This window comes from Alligator sinensis, unplaced genomic scaffold (assembly GCF_000455745.1).
Source record: "Alligator sinensis unplaced genomic scaffold, ASM45574v1 scaffold1892_1, whole genome shotgun sequence".
Taxonomy (NCBI): Eukaryota; Metazoa; Chordata; order Crocodylia; family Alligatoridae; genus Alligator; species Alligator sinensis.
Genome location: NW_005842966.1, coordinates 26,643 through 50,620, shown reverse-complemented (window position 1 = coordinate 50,620; position 23,978 = coordinate 26,643). Strand labels below are relative to the sequence as shown.

The window sequence follows — 23,978 nt, the reverse complement described above, 5'->3', positions numbered from 1 at the left end:
ATGTCTTGCTGGCCCCTTGTGTCTAGATCTGGGCCCTGGTGTAGCTGGAGGTCCCATAGCAGGTGGCCCCATACCATATCCTACTCCATGGCAGTGGTCCAAGGCTCTTACCAGTTTGTTTGGTTTTTTTGATTTCCAGAGCCACCAGCGTCCCTGAGAAATTCTGTGCCCAGGTGGAGCGTAAGGCCTTTGCGAAGCCAGCCCTGAGGCTCTGAGGGCCTCCACATACTGCCTAGGCTTCCCCAGACTTCCAGGGGGGGGTCGCACGTACCTCCGCTTCCCCTGCCAATCTAGATTGTCTATTTTGTTAGTTGAGAGTGTTTATGAAGAAACCTATTTTTGGAGTTGGCTGTGTCCATCACTGTCACTCACATGAGCCAGCCTTTTTGCTACAAGAACAAATCACTACATACTCACATACACACCTATTGACCAAGAAGCTGCTAACCAGCTTTATCTTCCTTTAAACTCCTCATGTTCTGAGCCAGGTTAGCACAGAATGAATCCATGCTTTGTGGCGCCAATGGGTAGATCCAACGTACTCATGTGGTTTCTTTTCCCAGCAGGCACTCAGAACAGGACACATGTTTCTCTAGCTGGGAGAGAAGTCATTAACATTTCTCCTTAACCTTCTTCACTTCCTGGGACACTGGGCAGATTAACCCCCTCTGCCAGCAAAAGCCTGGGCTCACCCAGCCCTGCTCAGTCACTGTTTCCATGACGGTCAACCAGCCCTTGCCTCTTCACAGAGGCTTTCCTTGCAACACTCCCCTGTGAGCTCAGTGCCAGACGCTTTCAAACTGGACTGCTAGGACAGAGTTTACCCCTTCCTCCAACAGGGCCGCCAGCCACCCCCATTCCCCTACTCAGCATGCTCAATGGGTCTCACTGACCCTCCCCCAGCCAGAAACATTTTGAAAAAAATCCCTTGTATAGTACAAGCATGTTACATGGAGATTTCAGATCCTTCCATGTTGGAGTGATCCTAGTAGGTTCCTGCATCTTGCACTCATGACAAGCAGGCCCTTCCCAGCAGCTTAGCTCAATGGGAAAGCAGCTCATTCCCGCAAATGGATCCAACCTAGGAAATAGTATGCTCAACAAAACCTGAACTTGCTGCGGGGAGAGGAAAGGGCACATTGTATCTAGAGGATGGGGGAGCTGCTCCACCAGTAGCCCTGGGTGTGGAAAAGCCCCTTGGTCCTTTCCTTGCCCTGCAGTCACCCAGTGCCCCTGCCTGAGGCAGATCATTGCTAGTGCCCTTTAGAAGGGAAAGCCCTGCCCTATTCTCCACCCTCTGAATCAGCCAGTCCCTGTGCCCACACTCTCCCCAAGAAACAGTGAGGAGACAGCAAGAAAAACCATGTTTTGTATGAGAGAGCCCTTATAACAGGGCTCTCTTGCCCTGAGATACATGTTATGGCAGGTGTTTATACCTCTTGTAGGGACAGGTGAGAACATTTAATCACATGACAGTTATGATGACTCAGGTGATATCATTAACAGTCTGTTGTATATTTGCTTATAAATATTAAAGGTTTCTATTCTATACAGATATACAGTACAATTAAGCCATGCTGCCTTGTGGGTACTCCTTGGTTGAAGACAGACTAAGGGACATCATCCTGAGAGAAATGTGCCCTCGCAGAGGTGCTCAGCAGTCAGCAGCAGCTCTATCTGTCGCTCTCTGGCACCAGATGGCAGAACCATGAAGGCACTGAATGTCTGGACTTGGTGTGGCCTTTGGACTCTGTCTCGATGGTCTGAAGCGGGGGTGGTAGGTCTACAGCAGGCTTTGCTCCTCCATCCTCTTGCCTAGGTGTATGTGCTGATGGTCTTGGTGTGATGGTCATATAGACCTCTTGCATGTAAACCATGATCAAGATGATCGACGGTTGCCTGAATAGTACAACACCAGATAAACAAACTCCTGACTGCCATTTTTGCCCTCGCAGACAAGGCCTTTCTCTGACTCCCTGGCAGTTTGTCTGTGGCCTGGTGGCCCTCTGCCTGACATGCCATTTGTCCTGGGCATGACGTTAAACTGCATCCTCCACTGCCTTGTGGGCAGTTCTTGATGAAGAAAGGAGAAGGGACCTCACCCCAACAGAGAAGACGCTCATGCTGAAGCAACAGGCAGTTAGCAGATCTGTTCAGGTTGCTCTCTGGCAGCAGCTACCACTTCTGTGTCACTGAATGTCTAGACTTGTTCTGGCCGTAGGATTTTGGCTGTGATCTAAAGGGGGGATGACAGGTCTGTGGCAACCTCCACTCCTCTGTAACTCTGCCTAGGCCTATGCACTGAAGGTGTTGGCAAGATGGTCACAGGGATCAGAGAGAGGCATAAGGGCCCTGAGGCAACCACCAAGATTTCTAAGCAGCCCTGGTTAGGGATCACCTGGTAAGGGATCATTGACTGCTTTCCAGACCATTTGGAAGTACTGCTGCCATTCATTCGCTGAGAAAACCTATCCTGAGAGCCAGTCTGGCTTCTGCTCAGAGAGGTCCGCCATAGATATGGTCTTCTCTGTAAGGCAACTGCAGGGAAAATGCAGAGAGAAGCATATCCCACCATACATGGCTTTTATAGATTTAACAGAAGTCTTTCATATGATTAGTTGGTAAGAACATTACACTGTTCTAAAGAAGCTTGGTTGTCCACCTTTGCTGCTAAAACTTGTGAAACCCTTACACGATTGGATGAAGGCAACTGTAATGTATGAAAATCAAGGTCTGACCTGTTCAACATCAGCAACAGAGTGAAGCGAGGCTGTGCACTGGCTCCCATGTTGTTTATAAATTTACTTCTTATTCCTGCTTCAACATGTGTTCTGTGATGTTTGAGAGGGTGTCTGTCTCAGCACTAGACATGATGGAGGACTGTTTAACATTGCAAGGGTCAGAGCTAAATGAAAATGAAGGAAATCATCAGAAGGGACCTGTTGTTTACAGAAGATGCAACCCTTGTGACTCACAGTGTTCATGCCCTACAACATCTTATTACCTAGTCCACTAAGTCATGCAACATCTTTTGGCTAGCAATAAGCTTGAAGAAGACTGCTGGTATGTCATTCATGGGAACACTCTTCTGGGCATGCCCATGAGTCTGGTGACCCCTCCCAAGCCACTGGGCCATCAGGTTTCACAGCCAAGACAAGAATACCTTTCCTTCTCTACTCCAGGACTCCGGGAGGAAATGAGGGCAATGTCGGTCCCTCTACGTGGACCATCAATGTGTTCTCCTGATGCAAACCCCTTCTCCCCTGATATTAATCCTCCTAGGTACCTGTTGAAATCCATGAAAAGGGAAGCGTCTCCATCCTGGCCTCTCTGAGCACTGCCCGTCATGTCTCAGGCCTCCTGCCTTCCTCTGTCCTGAGGTCAAATTGCAGAATCAGAGAATCAGAGAAATTAGGGTTGGAAGGGACCTGAGGTCATCTAATCCAACCTTCTGCCCAGTGCCGTAGCAAGGGGGCGGGGGTGAATGGGGTGACCAAAGGGGTGCCAGTAGGCACTGGCCTGCTGAGGTCACTTGTTTGATGGAGTGCTACATCGGTGTTACAGGAACCAGGAAAAGGCTGGTGTTGGTCCCTACAATGAGAGTGTCCCTTTTTTATCCACCCCAGGTCAGGGCATACTAGAGTGATGGTTGACACTTGTTCTTCCACCCCAGCTATTTCAGCAGGGAATTTTAGCCTCACATTCATATAACCTCTGTAAGGATACTGTTCCTGGCTTAAGCCACAAAATCCCAGCCCCATAAGGGGAAGCAAAGGCAAGTGTCGCAGATGTTCCTCATAGAAGGATTCAAATAGGATGGTAACCTGGGACCCGCTGTCTAGAATGGCTCAGCACAGGCGACCATTCACAGTCACGGGGACCTCTGCACAGGGTCCCACTAGCCCCTTTGGCTGTGACTTTACTGAGGGTAATGTGCAGGAGTCTGTCTGGGTCCGGAGCGGAGCCACCTCCATTGCTTTTCCCCTTCCCCGTTTCCTGCTGCCCACCACCCTTTTAACCTTTCAAATACCAATTCAGGGTTCTCAGGCTGGGTGTACTCCCGAGCCATGTGCCCCGGCTCCCCACATCTATAGCAGAACCCTGGGGCCCTAGAGCAGGTATGGCACCGAGGTCCTCCCGAGGCACAATGACGGGCAAGGGCTGACCCCGAGGGGGTTCTGGCCATGGCAGCTGCTAGTGCTGGAGCCACAGGCTCCTCCTCCACTCCCAATGTATCCTCATGGGGAGCCACCATTAGCACCTGACCCATGGGTCCTCTCTGGGGGGGAAACATCCTCTGCGACCCACATAGTTTCTCTGAGTCTGGATCTCTTCCTTTCCATGACTCTCTTGGAGGAGGTGACTGAAGTCAGGTGGGCTGCTCCTGCTCCCCGCTAAGTTGAGGTTCTGGAGTAAGTCCGAGCTATACTGTGCTCCAATACGAATTTGCCGGAGCCGTATCTGATCAGTGTCAGTGACACTAAGTGCTCCTTGTGTCACCAGGCATTGTAACACTGGCTCTAAGCGCAGGACATATGCTGAAAGAGCCCTTGTGCTGGAAAGTTCCCAGCAATTTGTAGTACGCCCCCCCCCACTCCCTATGGGTTGGCCAAAAGCAACCTGAAGGACCTGCACACATTGCTGGGTAGTGATAACAGGGTTCTGGAGTTTGGCAGTCCTCACAGCCCCAAAGGCAGGCTCCCTCAGGACCTCCAGCAGATGGCGTCACTTATCCTCATTAGGTATTTGCCAAGTCAGTAAAGTTTCTTGAATATGGAAGAGCCAAAATTCGAATCCTTCCTCCCCTGCAGGGACTGGAAGGGTTCCCGAGAAACTCTGGAGTCTCTTATAGGCTTCCCGGTCACTGGAGGAATGGGTCACTTCCTGCAGAATCTGCTGGAAAACCCTCACCCATTCTGGGGTAGCATCAGTACCAGCAGTTTGCCCCGCTCCCCCCTGCACCGTCCCATCACTCCTGGAGGGTATGGCAGACTGGTCGTCATTGGACATGTCTCCTGGTGGCTCTCTCTCTCTCTCTCTACAGGGGTACACAGCGCTTGAATAATATTCTAGCACCCACTACATGGGGATCCTGGACGAGCCCCCAAAATGTAACCCGGGCAGTACTCCAAGAGGTACCCCCTCTCCAATTGAAGGGATCAAAGCAGGTGCACAAGCGCTGTGGGAGGTGTAGGGACTCTCTTCCCCCTATAGAGCAGAGCTAGACCACCAATGGGGACTTAACCATATACCTTTTAATGAGAGAACAGTACTGGGAACATAACCAGTATAAACCAGGGGGTACAGGGGACACTACAATGCCCCGAGGGGGCAGGAGTCAACAAAGGTTATACACTTACAATCATAGACATAGTCATTCAGTTGACAAAAGACAGGGTTAACCAAAATATAAAACACAAACAGCAGAACAATACTGGTTGGTGAAATATAAAGGCACAAAATACAAAATGTCAAATGACAAGGAATATAGGGCCTAGGTACCTGGAGGGGGAGAAAACACAATGGCCCCTTTCCACTGCAACAAGAATTTCTCCCTGTTAATTCACTCACCCCAACTCAACCCAGCCTGGATTTGACCTCAGCTGTCCTGCATGGTAGGCAGAAATTCTACCATACAGCCACCAGTGCTAGTATTGTACCAAGCTGTTAGGGGTCTTGACCTTCCAGGAACCCCTGCCGCATGTCGAGCTTCCTGGCATCTTATTGGAGTAGCTGGAACCAGATCTGGGAACCTCTCAGGTTGCTGCTCAGATCCCTGCTGGATCTGGGGAGCCTCTCCTGCCGGCTGCACACTGCGCTGCTGAAGGTCCAACTGCTGCCTGCAGGTCCCACTCCTTCAGGCTCTTCTGGGGCAACTGCTCCTGCCTCGGTGACCCAGCTCTTTGCCAGCTCTTTGAAACACTTCCTTATGGTCCCTCGCTGATCTCCCCTGAGTCAGCCACATTGCCTCTTTTATCCCCCTCCAGGTGACCCAAGGGGCCAATCAGGGGACATGGAGGGTGAGTCTCTGGAGCCTAATCGGTGAGGAAAGGGAATCCCAAGCCCTCCAATCATCTTTTACCCTTTCAAAACCCCTGGGCTAAGTCACTACCAGCCACCCCGTCACACATTGAATTATAGAGACATTTGTGACACCTTAGACATTGGTTGCCTGTTTTTAGAAACGTGGATGTCACGTACAGGACATCTTTCCGGTATTCAATCCACTTTTTATAGGTTTGTCTTGAAATGTCCTGGTGGTCAAAAGGAAAGATGTGGAAGAGACTGGGGAAACCCAGCTGCGACCCTGGAGAAGTGACCCCATAACAGAGGGATATTTATCTCCAACTCGCATGGTGGCTGGGAACACGCCACCACTGGACAAGCTGCCTGTCGGTTCATCAGGGTCCCAGAAATTATCAGAACCCTAACAAAGCAGCATCCAGAGACAGAGCTGGGAAGGGACAGACCCTTGATGTGCGAGTAGGGAGAAGGAATATTCCCTCACTGAAGCTCTTTTTTGTTGATTTTTTCCATATGCATTTTCGTTGTCCCTGAGGGCAGAGAGTGGCCACTAGGTACACGCTGGGGCTGAGGGATCAAGGGGCCCTCAGGGACTCCAGGTGGGGATTCTTAAAACCTACCATATGCTACATGAGCCAGAGGGCCCGTGGTCCTGGACGCTTGGACGGAGCCCAGAAGGAAGGGGCATGGGGCAGTAAGTGGTTCGCTATTGGAGACCCTGATAATATCGACACATCAGAAACCTGGGTCAGGGTAATGGCACTGAGTCCGGTATATGTCGCGCTCAGATGGCTTAACATCCAAGTGAATCCAGCTGTTTGGTGTATGGGTGTGGTGTAGGGGAGGTGAAGCCCCAGGAACATCCGCTGACGGCACATGCAAGCAAGCCTCAGCCTTAAGGGAACTCCCACTCTAAAATAGAACATCATAGATGCGGCAGGCAACTATAGGAGGCTTCCATGGGGAGGTGACACCTGGTCAGCGAAAGTGCCTGAGAGAACGCTGAGACGGGATAATAAGAACTGATCCCAAGCTGCTCATGAACGGCTACTTGAAGCCCAATGGGTACAAAGTGGTGCATTGGCCGGAAACCCTAAAAAGGACCTGGCTAGGTGCACCTCAGTTGCAATGAAAGTGCCAATAATGGTGAACCCCGACATATTAGGGCAGACCCTGCAAGCACTTACACAGATTCTCGATGTTTAACAGCGGCAGGTGGCCCAGCAGCAGGATTGGCTGCAACACAACATTTCTTTTTTTAAATGCCTAAGATGACCTGGGAACATGACCTGGAGGCTTATACTGAAGCATTCAGACAGAGTGCGATACGGGCTGGACTGGAGAAGGGGTACTGGGCAAGCCAACTTGGGGCCTTAGTCATGGGTAAAGCACAGGCCACATACAGGGCCATACCCAGAGATGAGGCTCATGACTATGAGCTAGTTAAAGCAGTCATCCTGTACCAGCTGGAAATTAGCTCCAAATATTACAGGTGAGTATTTTGAGCCCAGAAAAGTCATGAAAAACAATGGCTGCAAATCCTGTTACAACTCCTTAGAGACCTCATGAATAAGTGGGTGAGACCCTCCATCTACGATAGGGATGCACTTGCCGACCAGATCCTTCTAGAGCAGTTCCTGGGGGATTAGAAGGACTGCACCCAATGCTGGGTTCAGCAACACTCACCACAGAATTGTGAAGAGGCATTGAGGCTGGCTGAGGCCTTTGCCACCTCAGACGGCAAATACAGCAAGGAGCGGCCTATCTCGAGCCCAGGGAGCAGAAACCCACAGGAAGGGGATAAGAGGCAGCCTCCCAGTAGAGCTGGACCATGAGAAGCAGGCTGCTTCTGGTGCAGGAAGACAGGTCATTTCTCAAAGGACTGCTGCGGTGGGCTGACAGAGCAGTGGAGGCCTGATATTGTCTCTCGTAGCCTTGGAGAGAAGAAGGAACCTGAACCAGCAGAAGTGATAGACTGCAGTTGTGCAGTTGGCAGAGAAAATGAAGTGTGGAGCTGCCTGGTTGTCACAGCATGGGTAGAAGGGCACCCTGTCCAAGAGACTTTGGATTCCAGATGTGCACAGTTCCTTGTCTGGGTAGACTTAGTCCCCTCGCAGACAACATGCCTTTTTTTCTGGCTTTCTTAGCTTGGATATAACATGTGATGAGAGTGTCAGGTCTTTGCCAACAATTTTAACCATCGTTTTTATTATTTATGGCATTGGTCTCATATTGAGTGCCTTGAGCACCACTATCTTGACGCTTTAATGGGTTGCAGACATTAGCAGAGTTTGATTTTCTTGGGACAATCTTGTCACCACAACCCAGCCTTGCCCCTGTCTTGCATTTTTGTACAAAAGACACTGTCCAAGCTTTCACAGCTTTTCATAGCCAGAACTCAGGCGTTCTCGTTGATGGGACTGCAAGGTCTTGGGTCACTCTAAACCTACCTTCCTTCCAGCTGTCCTTGAGCATGAGCTGAAGGGAGGCAAAGAAGGACATGCCTCGTCCTTCTCCCACAGTAAAGCTCAGGGGTCGGTTGTACCACACCATCTTCTCTGCCATCTCTTTCCATCATGGGGATGGACCAATAAGGATTCAGCCTCTCACATCATGTATTCAGCATCCAAAGAGAAAACACTGCACCTGCCTACGAACCCCATTTCTATTTAGGGATTTCCCCCTTCCCAGGAACACTCTGGCCACTGGCAGCTGCCCTGCATGGACAGCAGTGATCAGGGTGACATTGCTCACCTTGCACCACTTCCTCTTCTTAGCCACCCCATTCAGGGCAGTTAAGCAAATTTTGTTCACTGGAGGCCCTAATGATAATGTTTGTTTTTAGTCCAGGCTTGTTCCCTGCTGTACTTGTGTTCATCTGCAACAAAGCCTCTGTTGTCTAAACTGCAGCATCCAGAACATGGGTGTTGAGCGGCTGCTCAGAGGTGAGGACAAGCCCCACCAGCGCTGCCTGTGTCCCTAGACAGCTCCATGCCTGGGGTCAGACAAACAAGCAGGACGCATCACTATAGAAATGGAAACATTCCTCAGCCCCCAGCTCATACACATTGTGGAATCAGAAAAAAAATAAATGCCTTAAACTTTGATCATACGATTTATAAGATGACATAACTGCTTTGTGGGGAATTGCTGGCTCTGCAAGGTAGAACGGATAAGGGAAAATGTTTGTTCTTTGTAACTCCTCTGCAACTGCTTCGCTCACCGCGGCCTTAAAGATAGCAGAAAAAAAGTATGTACAACTCTGATTTCCAGGTGCAAGAAAGGAGTGTTCTCCCCCATTTCTCACTTTGTGAACTAACCTCGTCTCCCCCATGGTTCTCATCCTGATAACAGCAAAGAAGTAATGAGGTAGTGTTTGTAGCTGCTTTTTTCTAGCAAACTCGACTATATGATCACGTGAGTTGTAAGCGACTGTTAAAAAGTATATAAGCCTCCTGATTTTGCTCTTAGGGGGGAACCCCTTCCAAGTGCTTGGGAAATCCATGTCACTTTGGAGTCCCCCCTACAGCTGTAGCTTTCATTTGAATAAAAGCTTCTGCTGACCTGACCCAAAAGTATGTTGCGTGTGTTTCCACAACAACACCTACGATACTCTACAGAATTGGTGAGACCCACAGAGATAAATCAACTCCATGGTGTCCGTTAACACTGAGAGAGAATCATAGAAAATTAGGGTTGGAAGGGACCTCAGGGTCATCTAGTCCAAGCCCCTGCTCAAAGCAGGAACAGCACCAACTAGATCTTCTCAACCAAAGCTTTGTCTAGCTTGGTCTTAAAAACCTCTAAGGATGGAGCTTCCACCACCTCTCTGGGTAACTTGTTCTGGTGTTTTACCAGCCTCCTAGTCAGAAAATTCTTCCTAATATCTAACCTAAACTTCCCTTGCCACAACTTGAGACCATTGCTCCTTGTTCTATCACCTGCCACCACTGAGAACAGTCTAGCTCCATCCTCTTGTGAACCTCGCTTCAGGTAATAGGAGGCTGCTATTCAATCCCCGCTGAGTCTTCTCTTCTCTAGACTAAATAAGCCCAGTTCCCTCATTCTTTCCTCATAAGTCATGCCCCCAGTCCCTGCACCATCTTTGTGGCCCTCTGCTGGACTCTCCAATTTGTCCACATCCTTTCTGTAGTGGGGCCCCCAAAACTGGAAGCATTACTCCACATGTAATTTCAACAAAGATAAATGTAAGGTACTCCATCTAGGAAGAAGGAATCCCCAGCACACCTATAGGTTGGGAGATGACCTCCACAGCAGCTCAGAGGCTGAGACAGACCTTGGAGTCATAGTTGACTCCAAGATGAACATGAGCCAGCAGTGTAACGAGGCCATCAACAAAGTCAATCACACCTTGTCGTGTATTAGCAGATGCATGACCAACAGATCAAGGGAGGTGATGCTCTCCCTCTATGTGGCATTGGTCAGGCCACAGTTGGAGTACTGTGTCCAGTTTTGGGCACTGCACTTCAAGAGGGACACAGAAAATCTGGAGAGGGTTCAGAGGAGGGCCACTTGCATGATTAGTGGCCTCCATGTAAGACCCTACAAGGGAGGCTGAGAGATCTGGATCTCTTCAGCCTTCACAAGAGATGGCTGAGGGGAGACGTTGTAGCTGCCTACAAGTTTATCAAGGTAGGGCAACAGGGAATTGGTGATGTGCTATTTACCAGAGTGCCCCAGGGAGTAACTTGGAAGAATGGGTGAAAACTAGTGGAGAGTAGATTTAAGTTAGACATTAGGAAGAAATTTTTTACAGTAAGGGTGGCCAAAATCTGGAGTGCGTTTCCAAGAGAGGTGGTGCTATCACCTAACTTGGAGGTCTTCAAGAGGAGGCTTAATAGTCACCTGGCTGGGGTCGTCTGACCTCAGTCCTCTTTCCTGCCAGGGGCAGGGGGTCAGACACGATGATCCATTGTGGTCCCTTCTGAATCTACAATCTATGAATCTATGAATGTGGCCTCACCAGTGCTGATTAGAGGGTAATAATCACTTCCCTTGACCTACTGGGAACACACCTACCAATGCAGCCCAGGATGCTGTTAGCTTTCTTAGCAACAAGGGCTCACTGCTGGCTCATATTCAGCTTACTGTCCACTGTAACCCCCAGGTCCTTTTCGCAGCCCTGCTGCCCAGCCAGTCAGCCCCCAGCCTATACTGATGCATGGGATTGCTCTGTCCTAAGTGCAGGACTTTACTTTGCACTTGTCCTTGTTGAAACTCATGATATTCCTTTTGGCTCAATCCTCCAAACTGTCTATGCCATTCTGAATTCTAGCCCTACCATCCAGTTTATCTACTACTCCCCACAGCTTGATGTCATCTGCAAACTTGCTGAGGGTGCTCTCTATGCCATCTTCCAGGTCATGGAAGAAAACTTGGTCCAGGACTGACCCCTGGGGTGCTCTACTTGATACCAGCTGCCAATTAGACGTTGAGCCATTTATAACTACTCTCTGAGCCCAATACTCTAGCCACCTTACAGTCCATTCATCCAGTCGGCATTTCTTTAGGTTGCCTGTGAGAATGTTGTTGGAGCACATACCTGAAGCCTTGCTATAGTCAAGATAAACCACATCCACTGGTCTCCCTGATTCCACAGAGACAGAAGATGAATTCCCTGTGCCAGCATCTCTGGATGGCTGGTGCAGTAGCTGGCTGCATTGGGAGTCACTTGGCAAAGGCCAGAGTGCCCGATGGATGAGGAAGTGTTGTTGTTCTAGGAGCAGTCAGACTGGCCATGGGTGGGGTATGGTGCACAAGAGCTGTGGTGGAGGTGACTCATAGACGGGAGAAGTGCTGCTGTCAATGGAGATTTAATCCAGCAGCTCCATGGGCTGTGGGCTGCTGTGGGACATGCTCTGCTCTGAAGCTCCATGCTCCCAAACTCCAGTCAGGCTTAGACACCTCCATCCAGCCCATCAATCAGGATCTGGCTGTCTACCCCACACTCAATCAACAAATGAGCTTTATGCATACCTGGCCTACAGCCAATGGGGGAGGTCTGCAAAGATGTTAGGACCTGGCAGGGAATGATGCAGTCAAGTGCCGTATTCATGCTGCAGTAGATGGGGCCGATCCTGTGACTCTCTTCCTCCCTTGCCATCAACCCTGACCACATGCCCCAATGGGTGGGGAGTGTGTCCTGTGTAAGAGAGAAAAGCTCTGCTACAGCTGAGTATTGACCAGCTCTTTGGGAGAAGCAAGACTCTCAGTGGAAAAGTGATCACCACAGCTGTGCATCACAGGATTTGATCCCAACCTGCAAGATATTTGGGTTTTGTCTACAGGCCTCTTCTCACGTCTGTACATGCATGGAGGGAAGGACTGCAGATTTCATTACAATAACAGAACAACTTACTAGCCCTTGCAGGTATACCCAAAAACATGATGTAGACATAACCTAAATGTTCAGGAACCAGTCAGCCAAGAAAAAGACTCTGCCGTTTATTTTTCCTAGCATTGTTTTTGCACTGATTTCATGATTTTGCCAGTTATAGGTCAGGAAAGCATGAGGGGTGCCATGTGCAGGCATTACAAGTAGGACAGAAAGAAGCTGGTATAAGGGAACAGGCTCTTGGTCACATAGGTACCGATCTGGAGGAGCTCCGCTGGAGTGTGCAGTTATTCCAGATTGATGTGACTGAGCTCAGAAACACAGTGCAGGATCTTCTGGACCTTAGGGACACTGCCACAATTATTGGCTGTTCAACTCTTGCATTGCTGCAGACCTGCTGTTTTGTGGGTTTCTAAGTCCCTGCTGATGGGGAGGATTTAGGGGATATTCAATCTCCTTTCACTGACACCAAGGTTTGCCCCCTCATCAATAAGTCACAGGTACTTCGCTCTCCAACCTTAGGGCCTGTTACAGGATCTCTCAGGAACAGTGGGAGACCTAGTGGGATGGGGCCGGACCACCAGGGAGACAACTTTGATCACCTGTAATGAGGTGGAGGTTTAGTGGAGCAGGCAGAGACCTTGAATTTACAGTTCCAAGGCAGGGGAAGGAAAATAACCTGGGTCTGGTTGAAAACAGCTGTGGGGAGAAGTACTAGGCCTGGCAACAAGACATCCATGCTTATACAAAGAGCCATGTGTTTTGTTTGCCTAGTCGGTAACCCTTTGTGCTGGGCAACACTTATCTCCTTGGGGGCTTCATGTAATGTGGGATGGCATCTCCCCTCTTCTTTTGGTCAGAGCAGGGCAACTTGTGATGGCTGGGGCTGCACCTGGTCTCCTTGAAGTGTTACTGAGCACAGTATTGCATTGCTACTGCTAAGCCAGGCACATGGTACCGCATTGCTACTGCTAAGCTTGGGAATGCTTCAGCAGTCTGAACCAGTTCAGCAATTCACATGGCTATGTGTGAGGAAGGCCATGGCTGGAAGCAAAGGCCTCCATGGGGATGGCTGAGCAGGCCATCTCATGGCTGATGTCTGCAGGGACTGGCGCTGGGGCTGGCTCTTCCCTCAACAGGCAACTACAGGAAGAAGCAGGCTCTGCTGTGGGCATTGAGGCTTTTCAAATGGGGCTCAGCAGGATGAGGCATTTTAGAGCCTATTCCCTTTCCCCCGCCCACCTCATCCACAGAGAAGCCAGAGGGCAGCAGGGATCAATCAGCTCTTGGCACTGAAGCCGGCAGCTTCCTCTTCCATGCACTGCCAGACGCCGGGCGTGAGCAGGGAGCCTCTTCAGGCACAAGAGGAGCCACTCCTCCTCCACCTTCTTCATTCCTTGAAAGGAAGGCACGTGACAGGGTCGAGTCCCCTGGGAAAGTCACACACTGCTCTGCTGGTCATGACGGGAGGGGGACACACGCAAGGCTCCAAATGGCAACAAAGCTGGACTAGGCTAGTGAGGCACAAAGCATCTCAGAGCCATAATGAGAGTGGATGGGAGGCAGCAGACTTAGAGGCTGGTGCTGGCACCCAGCACAGCTCCACTTACCGACTTGGTGCTGGGGGGGATGGTGGGCATTTCAAGACTAGATGTCTGAGACTTGGAGGCAGATGTCTGGAGTCCCTTCATCCATCGCCGGTACTCCTCTCTCACCTGCGACATGGGGACACAGACAAATGAGGGGACTAGCACCTGGGGAGGGAGGAACAGCTATGAGGCTGTTACAGCCACGGCAGATGGTACAGGCCCTGGGCCTCACCTGGCGATTGAGGACGCAGTGCACCAGGAAGATGAAGGCTCCCTGCAGACTGTTGATGATAGTGAATAAATATGCCATAACTCTGCCAGCTGCTCCAACTTGGAAAAGACCCAGGCTCCATGTGCAGCCCAGGATGAAGAGCTGGGCGATGGCTTTGGAAGTCAGCAGCCTGGACAGAGGCAGGTGGAGAGACCCCATCAGAACAAACCTGGTGAGAGCGACTGAGCCACGGGGCTCAGGGATAACAGTTCCCCTGTGCAAATGCTAGGACTGTGCGAAGCAGCTAGTATTTGCTTCGAATTTGGATTCGTCCGATTCGGGGGACGGTGATTCGATTCAGTGATTCAAATCACTGTCCCTATTCGATTCGGCTGAATCTGATTCGGAGATCCTGGGGCTTTTCTCCATTTTTTTTCCTTAAAGGGCTGGAGCTGGCCTTGGCGGGGCACCCGTGGGGGGACTTGGGGAGTGGTGGTGGGGCATCAGGTGGCTCGTGTAGAGCCCCCCATGCAGCATGGGGCAGTGGGGGGCAGCAGGGATTGCCCCCATGCCCGGCAGCACCCGATGAGCACTGGGGCTCTTCTTTAAAGGACTGGGAACTGGGGGGGGGAACCATGGCAGGGCTGGGGGAGTGGAGGGGAGGGGTGAGGAGGGTTGGGGAAGTTGTGGGGGGCTGGCAGGGGTCCCCCCCTGGGCTCCTCCCCGCTCCCCCAGCCCTCCCTCCCCTGCCCCTAGTAGTTACCAGCTCCGAGTCAGCTGCAACTCCCTGCTACAGCCACTGGGGACTGCCCAAATCATCGAAGCTCTCAGAATTTTTTCTGAAGGTTCGGAGAGCTTCGAATCAATTCTAACCTTTTAATTGGTCCCCTGATTCAATTCAGATTCAGAGATTTGGCCTCTGAATCGGGCCACATCTCCTCTGAATCGAATCACCACCTGAAGCTTTGCACATCCCTAGCAAACACCCTCACTCTCTCCATACCAGGGGCTTCCACCCCCAGGGCTCAGATTCTCCAGAACTGCTTTTTGCTGCCTCACCTGTGGTCTCGCAGGGTGGACACGTCTGTGTTGAGGCAGGAGAGGTGGCTCCTTAGGATCCACAGCGTCAGGATGAAACAGGTTAGATTTATCTGTGGACACAGCAGCATGTGTCCCCTCATGAGGGTCCTGTCTGGGACCACGGCTCCAGCTAAGGGACTCACCAATCCCAGGGGACAATGTCAGATGCTGCTGCCCAGGGGAGCACAAAAAGGACATAGGAGGGGGAACAGCATCACATGGCAGAGAAGGGGAACAGGGCCCTGTGGTTCTGCGTTGTACCCACCAGGATAATAAGGCAGACAGGCCCCAGGAAACTCCAGACAAAGCCTCTGTCCAGGCTGAGCCAGCAGCTAACATGGAGGAAGAAAGAAGAGGTGCATTATCCCCAACAGGAAAGCATGGTAATGGCAACCTTAGCCTGTTTCAGCTGCAGGACAGAGAGCAGGATTCTCTCCAGATGAATGTCCTGGCGACAGTCCCAGCACCAGGGGCTGCTCTCAATTACGCTGGGCATTCAAGAGTCTACAGAGATGCACAAGGCTACTGCAGATGCACAAGTCATCATCCTCATCAGTAGGGACCTACCGAAGTCACAGCAGAAGTGGACTGTACAACGTCTCCTTAATCTTGCGGGTTCCCCCCATGAGCCCTCTTACTGCTGATTGGCAGAGGGGCTCTGCCGTTCACTCCTGATTGGCAGGGAGGCAGAGCTGCAGTGTTAAACATGGCACGGATTTTGCCTCCCACTGCTGATTGGCCACAGGCCAAGCCCTGGCCAGAGGCAAAAACCACACTGGTTTTAAAACTGTGGTTTTCGCCTCCCCGCTGATCAGGAGCAAGTGGTGGGGCCTCTCCACCAATCAGCGCTGGGGGTACACAGAGGAACCTGAAAGATTAGAGAGCCACTGTGCAGCCAACCTGCGCCATGATTTCCATAGTCCCCTACTCATCAGAGCAGGGACTCTACGTGTGTTAAACATGTGCAGCTCAGCTGCACTGTGGGGGGGCAGCTTCATAGTATGGGGCAGGAGAGGGATCCCACTGCCAGCTTGAGGTCTGAGGGGGTTCCTGGGAAGTTTGAGATAAATTCAGAGCCAGTGTGAGCCAAAGCAACTGACTGTAAATCAGGAGCCAGCTCCCCTTGGGGAGAGACAAGGCACTTACTGATGCTCTGTTCTGTAGCCACCTGGGTTGGCTGCTGCTGAAATGGCCACGACCTGAGCTGGGAGCCCGTAGCCAAAGGGGTACATGTATCGCTTCTTGAACTGGCTGGCACTGGTGTAGTTCACGACCTTCAGGTTCCTGACGGTGAGGATGAGGTGCAGCCCCTCCAGGAACATCCAGGTGAAGGCAGCCAGGAAGAGGTAGTGGAGGAAGCCAGCGATGACAGCACATGTGGTCTGCGGGGGGACAGAGAGCTCAGACACAGCATGTGGGAAGAGAAATGCTGGGGACAGTGAGGCCCATCATGGGGTTCACACTGATTACACATCTCTCTCTGATTGCAGAGCTCTTCCTGGTTTCTGGGGGTCCTGCACCTAACTTCACTGACATGAAAAAGGAGACAGAACCGTGTTTAAAGCAAGGCAGTGGGGCCTGGGCAATCCAAGTTCTGGCCCCAGCTCTGTGCCACATTCCCAGGCGCTGAACAATTTCCTCAATCTACCGATGCTCCAGTTCCTCTGCTGTGGAGCAGTGAGAGCCCTGGCCTGAAATTCAGTGTGTGAATAGAAACTTGAATCACTCTGTTCAAGGAGCCTCGTGCAGGGTGGAAAGGGAAGCATCTTTCTGTGCTTTTCTCCATGCTCTTCCCTGCCCCATATCCCAAAGGGGCAGCAGAGCTGTGCAGCCCAGCCCTGGGCTAGAAGAGGAAAAGAGTGAGTGGGGTTTGGGCCTCACCTGCAGGGCGACGTACCCGGTTTTTGGTGTAGGTGACGGTTGTGAGGAAGAACAGATCAGCGAGGAAGAGGCAGAGGCAGAGCTGCAGGTGGATGGCGGTGCTGACGTTCCACAGCGAGCGGCACAGGAGGAAGGTGAGGATGGCCAGGAGGAGGCACAGCAGGGAGATGCTCAGCCCCACGTAGGTGAGCACACTCAGGGCGTCACTGTCCTGCAGCGCAGAGGGATGAGCACCATCAAGCCCACGCCAAACACTTCAGCCCAAGACTGAGGTTCATTCTCAGAGAAAGCCTTAGAAGTTGCTTCACCTGAAGCAGGATTGGGCAAATACTAAGCTCAGAGCCCAGCCTTTGATCTGAGGGGGCAAGAAAGATACCTCCACAGGGGCAGGAGCCATGAGTAGGGCAAAGGTAGAGAGGTGGCTGCAGCTGCAGGCTGTGTGAGTGCTGTTGATGTGGAGGGTGAAGCAGCCATCCTGAGCCCAGACACCTTTTCCAGCAATGAATTTCCAGTGCACGCAGAAAGCCTCTTCGGCCTCAGCCTTTGGCTGAAAACAGAAATGCACCTTCAGCATCCTTGTGGTATCACCAAGACAATATGGTTGCGCTAATCACTCATCTACAATCCACAAATAGGGGCCTTGAGGTCACTTGGGCTTCCAGGGTACCCCAGCGCGGCACCCAGCACCTACACAGGGCTCCCTGGTGACTCTGGAGACAGACCTTGGATTTGCTGCCCTGTAATAGAGGCCCTGCTGCTTGAGGTACAGGAAAGCCCTCACTGGCCACTAGCACTGCAGCAATGGGACATAGCCGAGCAGCTGTGGTCAAGGGAAGAAGCATGAGTCCACCTGCCAGCACACTCTGAGTCCTAATATAATTGGAAAGTTGCTTTAAGTTCTCCTGGGCAGCAGGCGAATTGGGCATAGCTCCTACCCCAGACCCTGTTACACGATTGACTAGAACAGACTGTGACACGGGTCAACTCCACAGATCCTCCTCCAGAAGAATAGGTCTGGGGCACCAAGATTAAGGCTGGAGGCTCCATCAATTTCTCAGTGACTAACAGCCTGGTAAGGCAGCACGATATAAACCCCCAGGAGCAGACATCCCTGCCAATGCCCACCTTGAGCCCAGAAAAAAGTCAGAGAAAGGGGTTCAACACATACCTGTGTGTGGAGCAGGGTGATTTTCACAGGTCTCAAGAGCTGGAGATTGAGTTTCTGAGGTCTAATGACCCCACTCACCACCCGGGACAGCAGCTGTGCTTTCCTCAGGGCCTGGCCAGGTGGTACAAAAGTTTTCTGGAAGATGGGACTGTTCATGATGGAGTCAAGGGTGGAGTAAGAGATAAAAACAGCAGCCCCAGAACCTGAGTGGGTGAGAAGCAACAAAAGAGCAATCCAAGGCCAAGGTCACACTTAGTGCATGATGGGGCTGGTCCCAGATGAGTCCTAGCTCCAATCCTGACTCTTTAGCCACTAACTAGCACTTCCCCTCCCATTCTCTGACCCACTTCATCCCCCTTTCCACCTCCCCCATTGCTCAGTCCTCAGGTGGTGAGACTGCCAGGAATGAAGGTCTCTGTAGTGACAGGAGCACTGGGGCAGCCCCCAAGGTTTGTCTAGTGCCAGACCGAGAAAAGAGCCCCAGCTCAGAGGAGGCTCCAGGCAGGGATGGAAGAGGAGAAGCAGGGCTGGGACTGGTGCCTTCTCAGCAGGGAAAGTCCCATGGATCTGTGCTGCTCCATTCCAGGGCTGGTTCCCTATGCCCCACATGGCTCAGATGGTACCTTGGGAAGCGGCATCGCTGACTATGCTGCAGTGAACTTCCATTGCCTGCTCCTGGGCTCTCAGCACAAAGACCTCGCTGTCCTGGCTGCAGGTCCCTGTGATGCGGCGTGTCTCCAGAGCTGGGGGAAGAAGCAGGAGAACTCCTGGCTGTGAAACCCCTTCCTGGGTGTCCCTCTCTGTAAGGCTGGATCCCTGCTCCATGCTTCCTTCTCACCTGTGGGGCCTTCCTTACCTATAGGGCTGGGGTGGGTTCAGGGCTCATGTCTTTATTCCCCTCCCCATGTTCTGTGTGTCCCGTCCCTGGGCACCCAGCCATGCTGCATCTCCACTCCACTCATATATGTAGCTCTTGGATGGAATGGCCTTGGCCAGGCCCCATGGCAGGACATGAATGGGCATTACATTGTCTCTGGCAGCTGCTGATGCTCTTTGGGGTCATGACCAGTCTCCGGGATGGGGCAGTGCTCCTGTGTGTCTGCACTGACTGCAGGATTGAACCCCCTACTCTATGGTATCCATGCTCCATGCCCATGCGTTCTCCTCACCCATGGACTCCATCTCTTTGGTCTGTGTCACCTCTGGGGACCTCAACGCAGTGGCCAGAGCAGCCAGTTCCATGTTCTGTAGCAGAAGTGTCACGGCCAATGTCACCTCCTCCTCACTGCAGCCGGGTCGGGCTGAGATGTTCAGAAGGGAACTGAAAGAGCGGTCTGCTTCCTGGGGACAGGAAAGGAGGCGTCTTGTGAGCGAGAGGGCCTCACATGCGCTCCACATGACAGTGGTATCCCTTAGGGACACGGGGGCAAAAGTGGACTCTCCCAGTTCAGGGGCTATAACTGAGACCCTGAAGCTGGCTCAGGGCCCATCTGTGACAATCAGTTCAAGGCACCTGTAGAGAGAAATTCCTGCACATCTCTGTGACGGCCTCAAACGCAGTACTGCAGTTAGCGGTGGGGACTTCTGTGAAGGGAGAAAAAGGACCAGATATTACAACTTTTCCATCCGATCCCATTCAGGGGAATCCGCCTTCTGCCCCCAGCCCCGATGGCTGCTCTTTCCTTGGTCACATATTGGCAGCTGTGTAGATTGTCTCCCATTCACTATGACTCACTCTGTCTTCTGCTCCCCACTCCTTTCAGACTCTTTTTTGCCCCACGCTCTCCACCCTTTCCACCCTCTGTTCCTGGGTCCTGTATCTCTCCCATGGTCCTGGGCCCCCTTGACCACTCAATGGTACCCTTCCATGAATGAGGAGAAATCAGTCCACATCACTTTGTGCTTCATGGACCAAGAAATTTCCATCCATCCTGCAAACAGACCTGCTTCTACATACATGGGGGAAACCAACCTTCACACATGGTCTTGTTATGTACCCAGGTCCCAAAGCCAGTGGAGGGAATATGTCCAGGCGCACACGCACAGCGGTAACTGCCAATAGTATTGTAGCATTGGGCTCGGGGCCCACAGATGGCAGGAGATCCATAACATTCGTCATGATCTAAGAAGGGAAACATCAAAGGCAGCCCATTGAGTAGCTGTCCTGAGTCAGAGCACACACAGCTGATGTCTGGAGCCTTTTGAGCCTGGGAGCCCTGGAAGGCAAGTGTGAGGTGAAGGAGCAATTTGAGGAGCTGGAAGCAGGAGTCGGTTGCTCCCTTTGTAGTGGACTTCAAACTTTAGACAGCCTGTCCTATGCCTGAGGGGCCCTGGTATCTCTCCTCCCCCTCAGGATGTGTGCAGTGAGGGGGGCTAGTACATGGTCCCACCTGTCCCCAGCCAGGACTGTGCCACTGACATGGGAGGCAGCTGGAGTAAGACAATGACAGCTCAGCACCACCCTCTCCCAGGCCAAGGGGAGCAGCAGGGGTCCTTGCCCCGGCAGGTGTTCCATCTAGCCCCTGTGAAGTTCTCTCTCCCAGGATCAGCGCGAATCCTTGGACACAGCTGCAGCGGTATGTTCCAGCGACATTGTGGCAAATAGCACTGTGTCCGCAAGCTTCATGCCCAAGTACTACACACTCTTGATGTCTGTAGCAGAAGAGGGGACCCTGTTTGTGTCCAAGACAAGACTACTTCCCTTCACCACTGGCATGGACCTGGGGCAGGGAACAGTGGTACAGTACGAAGGGACCTAGGGAGCCGCCCCTGGGCTGGGAACTCTGAGCCCTGCTGCAGTACGAGGAGGTGGAGCCTGTGTGGGGCAGTGTGCAAGGCCCAGGGTGCTCTGGTTGGACACGGCTTTGAGATGCAGGCTTTAGGAAGATGGGCAGGTCTCAGTCTGTCCCTGCTGCTTGAGGCATGGGATACAATTGCAGGGGTTGAGAGGAGACCTCTGTATTCCTGAGAGACTCCAGCACAGCACGGACCTGGAGAGTCTGATGTGAAAACACCCCTTCAGGACAGGTGTCTCTGGAAGATGTGGCCTGGACCCTAACCAGAACAAGGGTCTAGAGCCAGCGCTGCAGTGAGCATGTGGACTCTGCCAAGTGAAGGTGGGGGGGTGTGGGGTCCTTATACTGGCACATGTTCCCATTTGCATCTGTGAAGTTCTCTTTGCCAGGTTCAGCCATAAACCCTGGTGTGCATATGCAAAAGAAACATCCCGGGAAGTTGCAGTGCTGTGTGTGCGATCCACACTTTCCAAGGTGAAGAATGTTATACTCATTAATATCTGCAATGCGAGAAGAGATCCATTGCCAATGCAGACAAAGTGACCTATGACCCTGAAGCCCTGATGATGATACCAATAAGTATCTGCTGTGGCTGTGGACAAGGAAACCTGCTGGGAGAGCAGGGGGGCTGGAGACAGATCAGGGGCTGGTGCAAGAAGCAGAATGCTCTGGGCACACATGGCAGGAAAGGTGGGGTTTGGCATGTGTTGTGATTAAGGGATCTGGCATCACATTCTGTCACACCTTATTGCCAGTGTAGGCTGAGCCCAGGATGGCCATCCCAGGATCCCTCTGCACCAGCTCCTGCTTCTGTGAGTCCCAGAGATGATGACACTCCTATCTGCAGCTGTCTGTGCAGTGCACAGTGCACCCCTGCAGCTGGGATTCCCATCAGCTGACAGAGCTGCCAACTGGGGGGCATAGCTACCCATTCAAATTCAAGCTGGATAGAAAACACCTATAAGGTTAGTAACTATTTTCCAGCTTTAACTCCATAGCTGGATGGAGCTTTTTATGGCATGACAGTAAATTTGCACATGTAGTGTGTCTGAATTAATTGTGCCATCAATCAGGTGACTGTGTAATGCATGTAACATGCAGATACTACTAGCACAGGAGCCTCTTTTACCACCACAGGAGACCATGAAATCGCTGAAGTAGCGCTCTCGGGTGCTGGACTTGAACCCAGGCAGGCAGGTGCAGTGTTCACACGCATGGAACATTCAGGGCAGCCACAGGGGTCACAGCCCAGAGGGTCATGTGCAGGGAATGGAAACACGGTGAGAAGGCTCTGCCCTGTGCCATTGGCCCTTTTTCCTCATCCCAGCCTGGCCCTTTCTTCAGGTTCATCTAACACATTTCAGCCCCTTTCTCTCATCCTCCCAACCCTTCCTTTCCACCTAAAGTCTCCTAGTTCCTAGTCCAGCCCCCAGGCCAAGTGTCCAACTTGTGTTCCTTCGCTAAGGTGCGAGAGTCTCTGCAGCTCTCAGGAACACTAGGGGCTCCCAGAGCTGACTCAAGCCAGGCACAGGGGAGGCAGGGGCTGTGTGGGATTGTCTAGTGCAGGGACTGCATAGGGGTGGGTCCAGGGTTTGGCAAAGCAGAGTGGGGGAGCAGCCCACTTCGTTCCAGGGTGACTGCACCTCCCTCTCCCCGCCTCCTCCTCCGCAACCCACTGGTGGGGGAAAGTCAGGCTGTAGGGGCCTTTGGGGGCTTTTTAAAGTCCCCAAAGCAGGTAAGCATCCTTGCCTTCCTCTTTGTGTGCAAGGGAAGCTCCCCTCCCCTCCCCTCCCCTCCCCCCGATCCTCTCGTTCTCTAGTCACTGCTGCTTTCCTGGCTGTCCTGGGCATAGGGGAAGCTTCAGAGCTGCTCTTGCCCTGTCCAGCCTAGATGCGCAGAGGCTGGGCTCAGCTACGGCAGCAGCACAAGCAGTAGGGAGGTGGTGGTGTCACTCATGCTGCCTGGTATCCCCAGGAGCAGGCAGGGAATCCGCTGCAGCAGTGGCTGCCTTAGTTGAGCCCAACCCCTGTGCAGCCCAGTTGGAGAGGGCAGGGGCAGCTTGGAAGACTGATTCCCCCACTCAGGATCTGCCTGTGGGATGGCATCCCAACCAACAGCCCCACATTGCAATCATGAGCTCAGCCTCCCCCATAGCTCATTTGACAACCTCCAAGAGTGTAAGTTCATAGCTTCACATAACTCAAGTACAGAGAAGGCCACTGAGGGGCTACCAAGCCTCCAGCCACCACCAGGTTTCTGACAAACCCCTGGCTCTCATAAGTTGGCTGCACGCATTTCATATGCAGCATTGCTGCCTGCTTGACTGGGAAGTCACCCATGATATCCACCCTGCAGTGAGCAAGTTGCCTCTGCCAGGCAATGGCAGGGCCTTATCCTAGCAGATTCATAGATTCATAGATTGTAGTCAGAAGGGACCACAATGGATCATCGTGTCTGACCCCCTGCCCCTGGCAGGAAAGAGGACCGAGGTCAGATGACCCCAGCCAGGTGACTCTCTAGCCTCCTCTTGAAGACCTCCAAGCTAGGTGATAGCACCACCTCTCTTGGAAGCCCATTCCAGATCCTGGCCACCCTTACTGTGAAACATTTCTTCCTAATATCTAACCTAAATCCACTCCCTACTAGTTTTCACCCTTTATTCCTAGTCACTCCTGGGGCGCCTTAGTAAACAGCGCTTCCCCTATTCCCGTTGACCTCCCCTAAGAAATTTATAGGCAGCCACAAGATCTGCCCTCAGCCGTCTCTTGTGAAGGCTGAAGAGATTCAGCTCTCTCAACCTCCCCCCGTAGGGTCTATCACGAAAGCCACTAATCATGCAAGTGGCCCTCCTCTGGACCCTCTCGAGATTCCCCGC

General features: G+C 52.1%; 1 protein-coding gene across 1 annotated transcript; it reads right to left on the bottom strand.

Annotated features, from left to right (window-relative positions):
* Positions 1-13,950: 13,950 nt before the first annotated feature.
* Positions 13,951-21,883, bottom strand: LOC102371862 (adhesion G protein-coupled receptor E3-like). The gene is given in 15 exon segments (XM_025192770.1): positions 13,951-14,094; positions 14,201-14,369; positions 15,239-15,330; positions 15,525-15,591; positions 16,406-16,641; positions 17,157-17,351; positions 17,517-17,687; positions 18,309-18,511; positions 18,932-19,051; positions 19,478-19,649; positions 19,822-19,892; positions 20,807-20,860; positions 20,863-20,955; positions 20,958-21,063; positions 21,848-21,883. Coding segments are annotated over 15 exon segments (1,929 nt in total).
* Positions 21,884-23,978: the final 2,095 nt, after the last annotated feature.